Below are 19,309 nucleotides of genomic sequence, written 5' to 3' on the forward strand. Positions count from 1 at the left end.
AAAGATATGAAATATAAAAAATGGAATACATATTATGAAGACACTGAGTTATTTATTTTAAATATATTTGAAAAATAATTAATATTTTTTCCAAGAATACTAAAAATTCTTATAACAATATATTTTTTATAAGAATTCTTTATAAGAAGTTTACAATTTTATTAATGTATTTAACACTTGCCTTGATAAGAAGTTAAATACAGAGTATAATGCGTAATTTCCTTTTCAATGTAAATTATTGTCAATGAAGAAATATAATCATTATTCTGAAATGTCATCTCATATTACCTCCAAAAAAATTAAAAAAATTTAACGAGTTATTAGAAAATTTTGTTATCAAAATGTTACATATTAAAAGGTTATAGGTCTTATGATATGTCAAAAAGAATGATATTCAATTTGATGTAGTATACATATATGTATAAAATATTTACATGGTGAGATATAATTCGTACAATACTTGAGAAAATGATTCTGTGTGAAAAAATAAACAAAAATTTGCAATAACATTTTTATGCTTAAGATGAATTTTATTAAGAACATGATGAATAAAAATGTGTTGATTTATTGCAGCTGTTTGTGCAGTTTAATTAAATGAACTAAAATAGTTTTTAGTACAAAATCGATGACCAAATTATTAAGAATTGGAAAATACGGGAAAAAAATACAGAATAATTAGTTTAGCAGTGTAGTAAGTGAACAGTAAAACATAAGTTCAAATATTATATGTTGACATCTATTGAGAATTGATGCTATGGAGAGTAACCATTCTATGGTAACTACGTTATCTTCTGAAGCTAAGATAGATTTCGCATATTAAAATGTTATGCAGTGCTTGATATTTCTCTATTTTTTAGTACTTAATTTTTGTACTTTTTATTATTAATACTTATATTAACTTCTGCAGGTATTCAAAAAATAATCTTAAAGATCAGTCAGAAAGATTTATTTCTTTATTTAATTTTCTCTTAATTTGTTAATATCCGTTTGAACCCTAAATATTAATATTTTTATAATAAAATATTATCATTTTTTTTTTATTAATTTAATATTCGTGATTTTGCGAGTTTCATTAAAAAGTTGGAAGAAGAAAAGTTATAATCATTACGGTCATAACTGCAGTGAAGTGAGGATAAGGAATTGACATTTCAACGATCCTTTTTTGATAGATTGAAACTATTCCCGATCGGTAAGTTGCATGGCTTAGAGTTCCTTTGGTTACACATTTATATTATGCTTATGATATGATAGTTTCTATTCCTGATAGACAGATTTAATGATTTCTAAATTAATTGAATATAAGAAATTGAAATGTAATAGGAAGTGAAACAAGAGCAATGAAGAAAAATATAATATAAATTGGAAGAAGTGTAATTATATTTTTCTCTCAGTATAATTATAATCATTTCATTATCATTATGTTTACATCAAGTAAAATAAATGTAAACATATTTGAGCAATAATCAATTTAGAGTTTTTTCGGTGTTACTGTAAGGATAAATGTTCGTATTTCCATAGGGGTCAAAAGGACATTTATAGCACTGCTATTAATTTCTACAGGCTGAGAGATGTTTTCTTCCTTTTCAAGGACTTCGTTTGTTTCAGACCTCCATTTCAGACGATTCAAGTCATTGTACCATTGATTGCCACCTAAGGTAGTCTCCTTGATGGATACGATCGTGAAAGTTGTAAATAGATCCTGTTGTAACACAACATCAATAAATAAAGTAAATTAGTAATACCAATAATATTATGAGTTAAATTAATACTATTAATACACTTGCAACATAAATTTATATCATTTATTCTTTCTAATTGTTACTGACATATTGTATGTTACTACTTGTTATGCAATGTATATCTTGAAATGTAAGATTTAATTTTAGTTCCTAGCAAAGCTAGAGAAAAGCAGAGGGGGGCAACTGATAATATAGTAATATTATCAATTTAATATTATTAATTATTCTTCCTAATATTGAGAACTTAATCCATTAAAAATATTATATGTTCAATAAATAATCACAACATTACTAAAGATATGAAAAAATATTGAATGGGAAAAAAGATATTAAATCTAAATAAAAATTAAAAGTAAATTTTCAGTTATTTAAATATGTCTGTATATATATTTTGGCGTCAAATTTTTCTACATATCACTGAATATTTTGTTTAATATAATTTAAAAGACGTACCTGAATATTAATTTCCACAGGCTTCGATAATGTTTCACTTTCACCTACTTCGAAAATGTGTTCTAACCTTAATAGTACAGTGCCATTCTTCCATGGTTCCAGAGTTAAAATGTGAATATTTGATGGTAACAATTTAGTAAGGCCTGAATGCTAAAAACAAAAAATTAAAATTTAATAACTTTGTTCTAATCTGAAGGTCAAAAACATTTCAATATTCTATAGGTCACAAGATTCTATAATAAAAAATATGAATTTTAATTAAAAAATTAAAATTTAACCTTTATAAAATTTTTCGAAGTCATTGCAAGATAAATTAAATATAGGAATCAAATATAGATATAAACATTATCCGTACTTATTTTTAACTATATGTAATGATTTAATTTATAAATGCAATTTTCATAAAAATTTTCTATACAATATTATACAATTCGACAGGATGTTTGGCCCCAGTCATATGATTTTTGTTCTATTCTGTATAAATGCAGCTTTTGTACTTATCAGCTATTATTAGATTATATAAAGACACTTACGTGCGCTTCAGATGCATACTGCATATGTGTCCGTGAATTCGATTGAGCAGGTATGATGAAGAGCCATGGACGAAGCAGTAGTTGAAGAGCCAAAGATTTCTCTTTTAACGCAAGTTCATCCAAATTTTTAATACTGCCCCCAATGATATAATGCGAACCCCTGACCACTAAGCCTTCGCCATATGCAGATTCGTTGAGAGCTTCGCCTACACCAAATGCATCGTCTTTCAAAAGTCTTCTATGAACCTATAACATATATTTATTATTTAATTAATATAATATAAATATTTATTATTTAAGTAGTATCATTCTATTTTTATAATATTTATAAACAATTATGTAGGAAAATTATGAATTTTTGTAACATAAGTAAGTGTCAATGACATCAAACCTCAAATTTCTAATATCAATTATCTCTTTTAATGGATACTATAGCATAAGATGAATAAAAATAGTAATAAAGTGGAAAACACTGAAAAGTGAGTGAAGATGTAAGTTTGTCTATAAACTTATAAAATTTGATATTAGTAACACTAAAATGTAATAAGCTTTGTGGATTTTAGTTTTTAAATAGTATTTATATTAGAGAAGTAGTTAAAACGGATTTTTAGGGAAAGTGTTGCGTGCAGAGCATCCCTCTGGTGGCAAATATAAATAGCTCGGTACACTACTTTTTCTTAATATCCTTCTAATACGGAAAGTAATAAATTACCATCATTTCTATCTCTCCATCGTGCATGCTAGTTCCACCTTCTGTTCGATCAGTAAGTACACTAAGTTTAAGGAATTTCTGTTCATCCTTTAAGGAAATTTTAGATGTAACAGGATAATAATTGCTGGATATTTCTTCGTGTATTTTTAAATTCCATGTTTGGCGATAATTTCTCTTTCGTTTTAACATTTCACGTCCGTTACTGTCGGTATAAAATTCTCCAGAGGAATTCAAATTGCTAGAATATCTCGTTACTATTTCTTTGCCAATCTTATCCCTAAAATTACATTTCATTATTATAATTTATTTCCGAAATTTTAATCAATGCCAGCGGTTCTCAACCTTTTCCTTATATATTACTGACCAATATGTGATTAAGTCATGTACCGGTAGGTAATTTAAGTAGTATCTATCATTTTAATATACTCCAGTGTAGATAATTAAAAAATTTTATGTAATTTAGTTCAGTTTCCGTACCATCTGCAAATGTTCGATACGTACGCGTACCAAAGGTTGAGAACCGCTAATCTACGCCTATGTGTATTATATGTGTATTTTGTTAAATGATAATTATATTAATGTTCGTTCAATAAATTATGTCATAGAATATAATACATGTTGCTAATCAATTATATTCTGATTATATTTTAATTACATTATATTATACTTTCATTATACGATAGTGTCTGAGAATTACAGATCGCATAATTAGGGTATAAATATTAAGTAGGCAAATATTTTCTGTTAAAAATAATACTGTTATATGAAAAATTATATATAAATATCTTATATTTATAGATAAATATTTAAATTAAAGTACAAATATTTTTAATTATGTAAAAATATTAGAAATATTATCAAAATTATATTATAAATAATAATCTAAAAATTATATATATAATATTTGAAATATTTTCATAATATATTTTCTAATTCGATATTTTTTCTTTTCCTTTAATCTTTCCCTTTTTCTGTGCAATCTACCTTCAACTTTTAATAATTGGAATTTTACTCGAATCTTCACGAATTTATTTTAAAAGTATTTTAAAAGTTTCATTATTTACAAAAGTAAAAACGAGATAAGATCTAAGTTTAGCAGACAAGATATTTGTAATAATAAAAAATTATATTTAATACACTTACTCAACAGGTATTGGTCCAACGAGCCAATTGAATTCAATATATTGCATTCCATTGTAAACTCTTATCACCTGGGATATCCAATCAGTAACATATTGGTGAATTTCTTGCACTAATGGACCTATTAGAAAAACGAATTAACTTGTTAATTAAATATGCGCGCGCACGTTTTTTTTTTTTTTTTTTTTTTTTTTTTTTTAAAACACGATTTCAAGGTCACTGATAGTTCCTTTTGTATCGAGTCATGTATTTTTTTTATTATAGTATATAGTTAATTCGAATTTATCGATCTACTTTGACCTTGAAGCGATCTTGGACTAAAAATGTTATAATAAATAATAAATATTTAGAGGTCCTATTCTTCGTGACTCATTCTGTACATTATAACAGTTATATACTTACACATTATTACATTCAAATACTTTAATTATTACCTTTGTATATTTTGTAAGAACCAGGCTTCACGAAGTTTCTGATAGGTACGTTTCTGGGTCTGAATATGTACGCTCCCGATGATCTGTTTAGAGATATCTCGTTATTTCCCTCCATTCCTTCATAATAATGGAAAGATTGAGTCGTGCTCATATTTTTTTCTTTCTTCCATTGTACAACAACGTGGCCATACTCGTTGACTGACACATCATAAAACTGAAAAGGATTAACATTTTCAATATTTCAAAAATTGTTATTAAGGTAAATTAAATAATTTCCAACACAACGTATTTCATTGATTACATTAGTAAAGCAAATCTGTGATAGAAAAGCTGTCTATTGTATCAGAATAGTGATTTTCATCCAGCGTATCACGCCATATTAACGTGCCGGAAAAATTTTTAAAACTTGCAAACTTAATTATATTATACCTAACTATACTAGCAATTTAATTAGAGGCACTGTTCTCTTTTTTCTTAAACTATCAAATAAAAATGTAGAATATAGTAGTTAGCATTTCTACTAGAAATAGTTGTACCGTTGTTAGCGATGTAACAATCGTTGTAAAATTGTTTTTTACCATGTTATAAATACTTCCAGTATTTTTGATCTACTGGTAATTTGGAAAATTTGGAAATTCTAACATTTATCTAAATTGCTTGGTAAAAGTCCAAAGTGGGATCGTTAACAAACTTTGTTTGGACTTTTACAACCACACTTTAGTAAATTCTAGGATTTATCAATCTTCGGAATTGTACAGTAATATTGATCAGTTATTGGTATTTTTCATAATGCAGTACCTCGTTTCCAATGGAAACTATTGCCTCGACTTCCGGACTAGGTTCTTGTGCAATTTTTGTAACAGTGTATGATTTATAACCCAATGGTGGCAACGATGTGAGGAATACAAGTTCGTGTGTTGCGTTAGTCTTCCTTCCAGGTACTTCCTGTACTGATTTGGGAATGGGTACCATTTGTGAAATCACTTCGTGTTCACCTTGAAAGAAGATTAGTCAGGATTAATATTTCATTTTGGATTTGACATAGTTATTAGCTTTACTTTAATTAATTTAAGATATGAAATATTATAGTCGATTTAACATGTTAAATTGAAACAATATTTGAATTTTATTAAATACTTTTGTTCATTACAACATAAAACATAATACTTCTGTGCAAAGAGATTCTAAGAAAAGATCTTTTGATCCTTTTATAAAATTATGTAAATTCAGAAAATTATTGTAAAAAACGTACTTGTAAGATCCATAACCTTGTATCTGCCTTCTTGGACAGGAACACGAATGGGTGATACGACGTTCTGACTCAAAGGATTATAAATTGCTAGTACGAAATTTTGTCTTTCTGTGTACAAGCAATCACTGATATTCAATTGAGTACAAGAATATATATTTTCTTTTGTGAGATCTGGGTTTCCACTTGATCTCCATTTACTGTAAAACAAATAATGATAATTTTATATTTAATTAACATAGTATATAAATTATATAATACAATACAACAATATAATTACTAGTAGATATATAAAAATAAATATAAATGCGTATAAATAATATACAGGGTGTCTCAGCAATGGTAGTATAACCGGGAGGAGAATGATTCTACATAAAAAAAAAAACAAATCGAAAATAATAAATAAAATTTTTTCATTCGAAGTTTCGTTATCGAGAAAATCGACTTTGAATATCTACTGAGTACGTGAGCACTTAGCTATAGTTTACATGCATGGACCATCAGTTTCCAGCGTATTTAGTGGACATTCAAAGTCGATTTTTTCGATCACGAAGCTTCGAATGAAAAAATTTTATTCTTTATTTTAGATTTCTTTTTTCACGTAGAATCACACCTTTCTCGGTTGTACTACCGTTGCTGCGACACCCTGTATAAATAAATATAAATTTTCATACGTATATAAATATAAATATATATATTATTTTTATTATAGTTATTATACATCTGTATTATCTGTATTATATTTATCTGGCAATATATTGATATACCTACTTGATCCATAGCTATTGTCATGTAGAATCAAAAATTACCTCGATGAATCAGTAGCTGAAAAAAGTGTAATACCTTAGTGCATTGAAAGAAGTAAGCATTCCTTGTTGCATCCCACTACTCAATAAACGCGCATAATCTTCCGCAACCAATTGTTTCTCAGTTCCAGTGACAGCATCATGATGTTGCAATACACCCATTGCTTCCCGAAATTGTTCCAATTCTTTCTCATTATCTTGCAAATGTGTCAATACGGACAACTGCTTGGAGATCTAGAATTATATAGAAAACAACACAATATTATACACGTGCGAAAAAATGAAATATTTGCGATTTGTGTCCTACAGTAAATTTTACAGTAAACTTCCTTTTAAAAAGATTGATCAGATATTTGTTTTACACACAGGGTGTTCCATGTAAATTGACAGAAACAAAAATTTCGTAGACAATTGACTTAAAGAAAATACGTGTCACGTGTCATTTAGTATTTTTGGCAGGAATTCAAATAGCACAATTAATTTTTTTATTCGTGGTCATTTTCAAGATGATTTCAAGCTTAACTTGTTTTCTTTTCTTTATTATATCGTCCAACAAATTTTAACTTTTTCTCTAATCTGTAATGTCCATTAGGTGATTCTTTTTGTGCTTACTTTCCTGAATACAAATCCGTAATCTTAGTTTTTGAAAATTGTACATATTTTTCTAAAAACGCACGATTTTTTGGCTAACATGAAGTATTACGTAAAAAGTAAGAACGTTTGGAGGTTTATTCTTATCTTATAAGTTAGGTGAGCGTATTCTTAGTCTATCAATGTCCATAATTATAATTATTTGTGCTTCTGAATAATTATAATTGGTCATCGAAGTTTAAAAGTGAGCCTTGGAGTGTACTTTCTACGTGTATTTTTGCATTTTTACAATATTTATTTACAAAATTTGTCTTGACCCCTTTGATAGTTCTAGAGTTAATATAATAATACAGAATGTTTACCTGCAGAAGGTTGTTTCCCATTCTTTCGAAGAATTTGATCGTTGGTCTAGAGGAGAAGTAGCCAGTCCAATACGAGTGTTCATCGCTGGCATAGGGGAAGAAATCATCATCTTTCGTCGGCCATTGAGAGTTCGTGAGGTGCACTGCTTTCAGGTAACAAGATGGCGTCGAATAAAATATGTTTACATGGCTGCTGTATTTCTCCGTTACGTATCTATCGAATATATGAAATACTACACGTTACACGCTGGCTTTTATAAATACTTCAAGTATTTTACATACTATAATACTAACGATTTAAAGTTATTTAAAAGTTCGCAAAAGGTTGTAAGTAGAGAAGCAAGAAATAACAGTTATTTTAAAAATTTGACGGAAGAGAGTCATTCTTTGTCCTTCGTTCCTCGATTTTTCAAGCACTGGAAGTTATTTTTCAGAGTTTATGTTTTCCTATAAGTGTCTCTAATTTGCTAAGAATAATAATAATAAATTTCTGATTTTGCAATTTTTCTTGTATATTTATACATCATGGTCTAAGATGCTTTCATGTGGTTTTCGTGCAATACTGATCATCCTGTAGCACAGTTCCGATCTAATATCATATATACTAGTGTTGATCAGATTTTTATCTATTCGTGAGCACAATCTATCGGTAATTTAAAATAAATTAGAGAATAGTTACTTAGTTTTCTTTTGGGCTTTTCTCATAGGAAGATGATCCAAATTTCGGAATGAAAGAATAAAAATTGGACAAAGTAGAACATGAAAACAGAATTAAAATTTCTCTCTGAAAATCGCTACTTATTGAAAATATCAATATTTCATTTGGACATAAAACTAAAATTTAAGTATTAGTCTAAAATTTCAACGTCTTTTTATTTAAAATTTATCAAGGTTTATTATTAATAAATTTTATAAGCGTCTTCTTATTAGGATTTATTATTAATAAATTTTGTTAAGATCTTTTATTAAGATTTATTATTAATAAATTTTGTTAAGATCTTTTATTAAGATTTATTAAAAACCTGTTTTTGTATGTACTGGTTGAAATTTTAATTTCCCATATTTTACCAATTTTTCTTATTAATTTCATAACAATATTTTTTTCTCCTTTCGTTAAATATGCTATTTTTACGACAAACAATTTTTTCGAAATTTAAATCCTACTTATATTTTCACCAAACAACAAAAATTAGAACTGTTGGTACTGCACGACATTCTTCTGATTCAAGATTTGCTTCCTTCAGACTCATTACACTGTTCAACACGAATTTTAATCTGTAATATTCATTAGGCGACTATGTAGAGTTTATTTTTCTAAATATCAATCCGAAAACAAAGTTACTCTATCATCTCCATTTTTTTTTAAATATAAGTTCCAAAAAATGCGCGATTTTTTACTAAAATGAAGGATTACATGACAACTAAACAGGTTAGGAGGTTCCTATTTTAAAAGTTAAGTGATAGTTTTCCAACTTTATCGATATCCATAATTATAATTATTTGTGCTTTCGAATAATTGCAATTTATTATCAAATTATCATCAAAGTTTAAAAATAAGTCGTTTTAACGTTCTTCCTACGCACTATTCTTGCATTTTTATAATAAGTTCTTTATCTGACACGAATTTACTACTCGGTAACGTGTTCTGTAGACTTTATTGAAGAAAAGTCGTTTTTCGTTTGCATTTTCGTATTCAAGAAGCTAAGCCCTACAACAGTTACCTAATAGATATTACAGGTTAAAATTCGTGTTGAACAGTGTTACCTGAACGGTATTACCAATATAGTTTTGATATTTCGTGATATACTGTTTAGAAAGTACAATAGTTTTAAAAATATATTTGCACAGAGAAAAATGAATTTGAGGGATCTTGTATCATATGCAATCTGTGCCACATGGATATTTTAACTTTCAAATATTATTGAGTATACTTTACCTGATCAATCTATCTAAGTTAGTGAACCACATTTCAGCCTGCTGATAATTAAAATCTTCACCCATTGTGAAGATAACATTATTAGTCTTGTAAAATGTTGATTGACGTTCAGCATATCGTATTAATTGTTCAACCTGTCAATGGCACAATAGATTTTACTTACCAAATATCGATCATTAATAATTAGTTGAATTATAGGACCTTTTCCTTCCTTTTTTGCCTACACTCTGTATTATGTCAAACTAGACTGAGTTCTTCGAAGCGTCGAAACTACGAAATTCCTCTATATTTTTGATCGATTTGCAAAGAAAATTTCTCTTAATTCCACAACCAAAGAAAATTTCAAGTTCCGAAATTTGACATCTTCAAGAGTTTCGGAATTTTATAAAATTTTGATTTCGAGTTTCGAGAATTCGAAAATTAGGTTCGAACCCAGCCTTACGTAAAACGAAAGTAAAGTTTTAACGAATATAAAGCTACCTTATTAGTTTGTCCATATTAAAGAAGTACATTTCCGCCTGCTGATAAGTGAAATCTCCTCCCATTGTTAGTATTACGTCATTCGTACGATATACTTTGCTTTGGTCAACCACGTATTGCATAAACGCATGAATCTGTTTTACAGGAGACATCGTTGTCAGTCAAATGTTATTAATTAAAATTCAACTCCTCGAAATTAATTTAGATATGTAATCAAATTGAATTTCAATGAATAATTAACCGTTTAACTGCCACGTAGTACGATCACGCTGTTCAGATTTTGAGTCGTTAGGCATCATTGTTTTTGAACTGTGACTCTACTACAACGCCCTCTCATAAAGCAAGTTCCCCAAGAATTAACCTTAGAGCTTCCTTCGAACCCTTTTTCACCCATGGCTTTTGTGACCATTTAAAAACTGATATAATTATGTATAAAATTATAACAAAATTTATACAAATGGTAATGTAGATAAAATTATATCAAAATTTATACAATGTGCTTAAGGGAGTCTTCTACTTCCTAGGGTGAATCGATTACTTTTCTTTTTCATTTTCTTAAGGATCGAATTTTTGAAAATATATCGTCAAAGCTATTTCACGGAATTCGAAATATTAGCCGAGATATAGAGTTCTCTGACAGTTCCCGAATATCCACTATTTTGTATATCTAAAATTCTAACGTTCAAATGGTGATCACTATTTTCATAATATTAGTGATAACGTGACATCAAATTGACTCCTTATCAATAGAGATTTTTCAATTCAAGATTTTAAAAAATGGCGGCACCTCATCGACTTCTATTCGGCTTTCCGCGTTTAAAAAAATAGAAAAAGAGATCAAACTTTGATAATTTTAGTTACGGCGATAAAAGCATGTTTCCTGAAGTCACTGTTCACATCTGAAGTAAATCGATTCATTAAAACTTGAATTATCGTGTCAGCCAGTTTCAAAAATGTGGTTTCGAAAAATACTCGTTTAACCTTAGAGTGATGACGCAAAGTCAAATTGATTCCTAACACTAGTGTTGATGTACGTCAGATTGATTCCGTATCATTATAATAGTAGTGACATGAAGTTAAATTAACTCCGTATCAGTAGAGGTGACTTGATGTCAAATTAACTTCGTATGATGAGATCTAAATAAGTAGTACTATACCTACAAGTAATATACTTACAACAGCTAAGTCAATTTGACTTTGAGTCACCACTATTGATAAGAAGTACTATATCATACTGCTTGTAAGTATATTATTTATTTAAATCTAACCACTGACGATACAGAGTCAATTTGGCTTTGCGTCACCACATTAAGGTTAAACGAGTATTTCTCAAAACCACATTTTTGAAACTTGCCGACACGATAATTCAAGTTCTAATGAACTGATTTACTTCAAATGTAAACAGTGACTTCAAGAAACATGCTTTTATCGCCGTAACTAAAATTATCAAAGTTTGATCTCTTTTTCTATTTTTTTAAACGCGGAAAGCCGAATAAAAGTCGATGAGGTGCCGCCATTTTTTAAAATCTTGAACAATTTGATCCTAGTTCGAACCATAACTATATCCTTACTGAATCAAATGCTTTATTACTTGTCCTTTTCAGATAAGTACAGTAGTCCGAATCACGTAAGTTAATTATCGGGATACATTTTTAAAACTTTTAAAGCTTTCACTTATTTCAATTGAAAAAATTTGTTTTTATAGTTTAAGGACGAATAAACAAAACAGCAAAACTTACATATTAAAAACTTCTATGGTTTTTTTGAAAATAATTTCCGAATATGACTTTTCTTTTCGACCCTGACAGTAGAAGACACTCTTAATATTATATTAGAAGTTCACTTTAAAATTGATATAATGCATTAACAAATTAGGTATTACACTATTTGAGCTTAAAAATGATATTATAACTAGACCTAAATGTAATATGTAACGTTAATATGTATGAAATACATTATAATATTAATTATAATATTAATAAAATTGATATATCAAATAATTTCTAAGTAAATAATATATTTAAATAAATTCTTGATTTATTTATAAGATTTTTCTAATAACTCCTGACATTCAAACGGTTAAGCTCATTTTAAAAGCAATGAACAAAATGTTGAACAGAAAATTAGTATTAGTATAGTATAATAATGTTAATGCCATATAATAATGTCTATAATGTCTATAATATTAAAAGTTTAACGATACCTATAATGATCAAGGGAATTATAGATTAGATCAAATTGTAACGAACGATTAAGTTTACTTTAAAGACATGGACGAATAAGAAATTAGTATGAGGTAGATTTTTGGTATGCATAATAATCAAGCGAATTAGTTGAAATTCTATTTCGGTAGTGTTAGCAAAAAGGAAGGAAATTCGAGGTCGATGAATACATTTGCTGAATTTTCGAATCATCTTTTGTAAGTTACTCGTTTAAATGGTAAAAAAATAATTTTCTTGAATTATTCGATGATTGTATTAACTATGAAAGTGATTTCTATTATATGCATACGTATACACTTAATACAAATTTATAATCTTTAGATGGATTACAGTCTACTGATAAAACAATTTTCGTTGTTTGTACATGATCAGGAAAATTAAACTATCTATATTGCTCATAATTCGGAAACGTAACAAATGATAATAAAAGTTTAATTCTAGAACGACACTGTGAAATTTAATCTTCTTTGTAGAGATGCAAAGAAATCAGTTTATGAAATATCAAGAAAAAGAATTATATTAAGTTATCTGTATAAAAAGTATACTATAACTGCAAGACTATAAATAAATTATTTATAGCTTATTAATTTTAGACCCTTTGCATTGCTGGGTACTTTATGTCTGTAACATAATATAGTGATTCTAGTGTTTAATGACTGAAAAAAAAATAGAAACAAATTTTTGGGGAATGTTGAATAATATTTAAAATATTTCATCTCTGTTTTGAGTCATCCGCGTCCCCATAGTATTATCTACACCCGTGGTTCTCAACCTGTGGTACGTTGAACATTTCCAGGTGGCACCTGAACCAATCTGACGCTGAACTTGATCACATATTGGTTGGTATGTAAGGGAAAAAGGTCGAGAACTGTTGATCTACACTATACCACAGCATATTAAAAAATACAACAGTGTCGTTCTAAAATTAGATTGATTAGTAAGTATAGAAGCATTTGTAAGCAATTTGTATTACTTTCTGTTAATGAAATGTGTTTTTGTTCTAATTAAAAAAAAAACTACATGAATATTTTATATGCATTACATATTATGGAATTTACCTAATGCAGATTAATAAGAAACAAATTAATATGAACCTAATGAAACCCATAAACAGTCTAATCTTTAACGCATAAACAGATGTGTTTGAGCATGAATCTAAACGTTAATTTACAAAAAATGATTTGAAACTGAATTATAAATGATACATACCCTTTCGTCAACGTTATAATCCGGACTATCGGGATCGTCAATTATTGGTTCATCATTGCACAGGACATCATAACAGAAACCAGGTGGGGGTGAGTAAGTATTATACAATGCAACTGTAAACAGGTCTGCTTTTGTTCCTATAACAAAGAATGCAATACATCTTTGAATAATTATATTAATATATTGTGCAGAGGTAAAAAGTAGTCTTGCAAAATGATATATATTTGAAAAGATTTATGAAAGAAAAACTTTTAATTATTATTATTAAGATATAAATTATTAGAAATTTTCTAATTTGGGATAAATTACTCTATTTGCTCTGCTCTGATCCACTTTTGATATTTGCAAAATTTTTAATTTTATGCTCCTAATGTATAGAGTGCATGAAAATTATTTATCATAATCATTACAGCGTGATTCTACATATTTGAATCAGTGAAGATACATTAAAAAATCATCAAATTTACCTCCAAGGAGCAGGAAAAGAATCATAAAAAATAAACTAATTAACTTTGAATAGTGGAATTTGGTAGAGTATTTAAAAGAGTGTCAACTAGAGCCGCGTAGTGGCGAAACGTAGAACTATATTTCGCTCATATGATACATACACAAATTTCAAATATGTTTATGTCTCTGCATATCCTGATATAACTAAAAGTAGAATAAGTTACGTTGGTACTCTTCTTATCTTATGTTAGTAACTAATACTAAGTACACTACTGTTTTATATTGCTCACTATGAATGATATATCCTGTTCTCTTTCTTTGTCATGCGATGCTATGTGATTTATTTTGTATATAAATATGACACTTGCTATTAATAACAAAAATTCGTATGGACGTGATAGATTCTGATGAATCAAACCTATATTGCTTTCGAAGATTTCCATTACACCTTTAAATAATAGATGTATTTTCTGGAACTCGATCATTACCTAGATTTGGGCTTCCTTTCCAAATAAATTCCATCGTTTTCTCTTTGAGCCTATTGGCCTTATCTTGATAATCAAGCCGACCGAGAAACATTCCATCGAATCCCAATTGTGCCAATAAGGATGCCTGTTCTCTAGAATGACCGAAAGGATCTATTTGCCATCCAATGTGTGGCCTAGCACAGCTTCCAAAGGTATCATTGAGACGTCTAGAAAAATAAGAAATTAAAGAAATTAAGAAAATAATAGGAAAATTGAATATATATCACAAAAATGTCTAATCTCGAAATTTTTATCTTTGCTATCTAAGGGTAAATTACATAATTCGCTAATCTAGAAAAAGAGATGAAATTTCAAAAATTGAGAAAATAAGAAAATTTATTTTAATATATATATATATATATATATCTTGTATAACATAATTAAACAACTTTAATACAATAATCCAATAAATGTTGATCACACTTTCATATTTTTTCTATGCGTATTTCGAATTACTTTCTTAAAATAATAATATGTAGACTAATGATTTTCTTAAGATGATAATATTAATAATGTGGGATGATGAACGGTGAAGGACACTAACAAAGTATTAAGAGTAGTAGCGTGGTGAATGGATGTGCGGTCTTACTTCTAAGGGAGTACATGGAAACGTTTGGGCGGCTTCTCGAAAAGTGAGGGATAGCGAACGACGGCATCGGGCCCTGTGTATGAAAAGAGATAGTTTTGGTTTTAAGTAAGGATGCAAGGGCGCGAGGAAGTGAGTAGAAGAAGGTAGACTTGAAAAGAAGGTAGAGAACGCAAAGTTGAGAGTAGGCACAGTAGAGAGAAGTCCCAAGGCAGAAGGCTGAATGTGTGTGGCAGAGACGTAGTGAATAGAGGACTGTGTGAGAAACTTAGTATATTTTAGTTAACCCATTTGCATCCAAGCGCGGAATATTCCGCGAGCCACGACTGTCGTCTAGCACCGAGCGCGGAATATTCCGCGAGCTACGACTGACGCCTATCACCGAGCGCGGAATAATCCACGAGCTGACTTTTTCCATTACCAGTTGCTGAATATTCTTCATATGCCACAGATCACGTTTAATCCGTTTTGTGAGCATCTCATCTATATCGGTTCATTATATTCTTAACAAGTTTTACTTTTGTTGTGAAAATTTTTTTAACTGCCATTATGAGTAGGTGCTGATACGCGCGCGGTGATACGGGCTAGACGTCGGTTGAACGTCGCTGATGTCTGAACACGGCACCTTAAGTAGAGCCATGATGCAAATGAATTAAATAAAACCTGTTTTGTTATAAAAAGAGAGTTGTTGTTTATTAGACGTGCAGAACTCTGTCTGCATAGGATTACTTTAGCCAAAAATCCTACAATAATAACGTAACACAATAATTTTTACCTGAAACCCCAAGTATATTGATCCACAAGAGATTGATAATGAGTAGTTGCCTCATCGTTCATAGTCCATCCACCACTAATAATTTCTAATCTACCTTCATTGATTAGGTTTCGCACAGTTTCCTTCACCTCCTCGTTTTGACGTAACCACCATTTCCACAAGAAAGCAGTTTCCACATAAATAAACCTGACAAAATACATAAGAACGTTATGAACATGAAATATGACAGAAATGTAAAAGAAATTATTATTTTTAATCATTGTAATAGCAACATCTAATAGAAAATTTGTAAAAAACTATTTCTTTCATTCATCTATCAATCTATCATTTTTATATAATATTTTCTTAATTCTATAAAATATAAATCATGATAACAATAGTTGTCATCTGAAAAATAGTTATAATAAAAGTGTCATAATTACTTTCTTTCAGGATCAGCCACTAATGCCTGAATAACGCTATCTAGAATATATTGCACCCCCGCTTTCTGAAGTTTTGGGCGACCTTTGTTTAAAGAAATAAACAAAAACATAATACAGAACGTCATTTAATAAACATTCTATGTTGATAATAAATATCATGCTAAGTATTTTGATACTATACTTACTTCCAAAGTAGTACTGGTCAATCGTTTTCAACCACCCGACGTCATCGTGGGTGTGAGCAACTAGATGGATGTTTAGTTTGTTTGGATCTGTTTCGTGACATGCCTGCAACAAATTATTTTTCATTCTTTTATTTTAATTCTATTTTTTATTAATTTTACTGCTGTTTATATAACTTTACTGTATCGTTTAAAAAATACAGTCGAATCACGATGATTTTAGCCACTTAAACTCGAGGACTATGAATTGGAAGGAAACTTGCTTCGACACTCGCAAAACCATCGAAATAAGAATTACGAGGAAGGTCTTCTTAGACCCAGGCACTCGATTACATATTTAAACAGGCAAAAGAAAAACTGTTAAAATGTTCAAAGGTAAGCTAGCTCTTCAGTATATGACACTGTAAAGCTAAATTATTGAGAAATAAAGAGATAAATAAGTATTTTGTCGCAATTATTAAAATAGGAAGGTCTTATAAAACTCACTGATGGCTGTGTGAGTGCCTAGGTCTAAACTAACCCTCTGATGGCTATGAGAGCGTTAATTCAAATTATTTGCCGTATATCTAGATGCATTCTGTTATGTCTGAAACTGGAAGTTACAATAGTCAGATCTTACAAGTTTTAACCTACGAATCCTGACCTATGTATACTGAGCTATAGGTCCTGAGCTACGAGTCCTAGCTTACGAATTTTAATCTACATGTTCGAGATACAAGTCTTGAGCTACGAGTCCTGACCTACGAGTCTTGGCTTACGAATTTTGAACTACATGTTTTGAGCTACGAGTCCTGACCTACTAGTCCTGGCTTACGAATTTTAATCTAGGTGTTCTGAGATATGAGTCTTGAGTTACGAGTCCTGAACTACGAATGCTAATCTATGTGTCTTGAGCTACGAGTCCTGACCTACGAGTTCTGACTTACGAATCTTGACCTGCGTGTCTTGAGCTACGAGTCCTGACCTCTATGTTCTGAGCTACGAATCCTGACCTATGTGTTCTGAGCTATGAGTCCTGAACTACAAATCTTAACCTATGTGTCTTGAGCTACGAGTCCTGACCTACGTGTCTTGAGTTACGAATCAAAGTGTACCTCTACAAGGCGAGCTTCTGTTATCCCTAGTTTTACAATTCGAAGTTTATGAGATATGTATCATAAGATTTCAGAAACCCATCATTCGATACTTCCTTTCACCTGTTTTCATCTTAAGGATTTACATTGTCAAGATTAAACATAAAATCATGAAAACATAAAACAAATAAATTATTCTTCTAAACCAGAAATCTCGATAAGTCGAAACGAAGAATAAAAATTTTAGAGGATAATCTATAATATTATTGAATTTTCTATTTATTCATTAGAGATAAATTCCAAGGAAAAATGGATTAATGGCATAAGTGATTTATTATTGCATTTACAAATAATGTTCTGATTAAGTTATCGAAAGGAAAAAATTTTATCAGATAAATATCTACATTTGTTTCAGTGTTACCTAAAATACCAAATACAAGAAATTACAAAATGTCGTATATGAAAACGAAGCTATCCTCCTTTTTTTATCGAAGACAACGTATTTTCATCATTTTTAATACTCCACTTTGTTATAATTAAATAATTAAATAATTAAATAATTTTTGTTCACAATACTTTTTAATTGATTTATTGAAAATGTCGAAATTATCATATATTCTATATGTGTGACAAGGTATTTCAACGAATTGATTATAATATCTTTCCATATAATCCAATATCAAAATACTCATATTGAATTTAATAATTTAATAAAATATTTCATTTTAGTAATTTTAATTTGGACATCAAGTTTCATTAAGATTAACTATTATTAATTGATATTTCAATGAAAAGTTTGATTTGACATTGATTAATTACATTATTCCAAAAACGACTAAATTTTTAATTTTTGTTATATTGTAGAAAAAATGAAATTTTCTAAAGACTATAGCAGTAAGAGGTAAGAAAGAGATACAACATCTGAAAAATCAAAATTGGATTGAAGCTTTTTATCAAGACGTTATCAAATCTAAAAGTGATATGAAAAATTCGGTGTCATCATTGATCAAACTGTGATATATTTTTTTTTGCATAATAATTTAATAATCCTGAGATAATTATTTTTATTAAAAATTACACCAGGTTTTAATCGTAACCCAATCAGCTTAATATTGAAAAACAAATACATGTATGTGCTGATAATTATGAGAATAGATTAAATCAAAAATCCAAAAGAAATGATATATAGTAATGTAAAATCTTCGCAATGCAATCAAAAATGGAACCATTGGACTGGGTTTGTAGTAACGTTGTAATTAATTTTTCATTGGTTCAAATGCAAAACTTTTAATATCTCGAAATAAAACATTTATTTACTGTGTAAATTATAATCTATTTATAATGTTTATACAATACTATTTCCACATCGATTATTATATGTATATTCACTATTTCTAGAGTTTTTATGATACAAATTTATTATATTAATTA

General features: G+C 29.0%; 1 protein-coding gene across 2 annotated transcripts in view; it reads right to left on the bottom strand.

The window, feature by feature from the left end:
• Positions 1-1,410: 1,410 nt before the first annotated feature.
• LManII (Lysosomal alpha-mannosidase II) overlaps positions 1,411-19,309 on the bottom strand; it is a 21,662-nt gene continuing 3,763 nt past the window's right edge. Inside the window, exons 2-17 of one of the 2 annotated variants that reach the window (XM_017912147.1) lie at positions 16,809-16,911; positions 16,624-16,705; positions 16,202-16,387; positions 14,802-15,007; positions 13,867-14,003; positions 10,436-10,569; positions 8,020-8,233; positions 7,104-7,300; positions 6,264-6,460; positions 5,810-6,006; positions 5,012-5,225; positions 4,581-4,698; positions 3,438-3,714; positions 2,726-2,971; positions 2,193-2,342; positions 1,411-1,699 (exon numbers count right to left, since the gene is read on the bottom strand). In XM_017912147.1, the coding sequence (XP_017767636.1) occupies positions 1,469-1,699; positions 2,193-2,342; positions 2,726-2,971; positions 3,438-3,714; positions 4,581-4,698; positions 5,012-5,225; positions 5,810-6,006; positions 6,264-6,460; positions 7,104-7,300; positions 8,020-8,233; positions 10,436-10,569; positions 13,867-14,003; positions 14,802-15,007; positions 16,202-16,387; positions 16,624-16,705; positions 16,809-16,911 (2,889 nt within the window). In that variant the 3' untranslated portion in view covers positions 1,411-1,468. Of the gene's footprint in view, positions 1,700-2,192; positions 2,343-2,725; positions 2,972-3,437; positions 3,715-4,580; positions 4,699-5,011; positions 5,226-5,809; positions 6,007-6,263; positions 6,461-7,103; positions 7,301-8,019; positions 8,234-9,955; positions 10,090-10,435; positions 10,570-13,866; positions 14,004-14,801; positions 15,008-16,201; positions 16,388-16,623; positions 16,706-16,808; positions 16,912-19,309 lie in introns of both variants that reach the window. The other variant, XM_017912146.1, reaches the window with a different exon arrangement.

The sequence above is a fragment of the Eufriesea mexicana genome, unplaced genomic scaffold (genome assembly GCF_001483705.2).
Source record: "Eufriesea mexicana isolate 0111107269 unplaced genomic scaffold, ASM148370v2 scaffold325, whole genome shotgun sequence".
In the NCBI taxonomy this organism is placed as follows: Eukaryota; Metazoa; Arthropoda; class Insecta; order Hymenoptera; family Apidae; genus Eufriesea; species Eufriesea mexicana.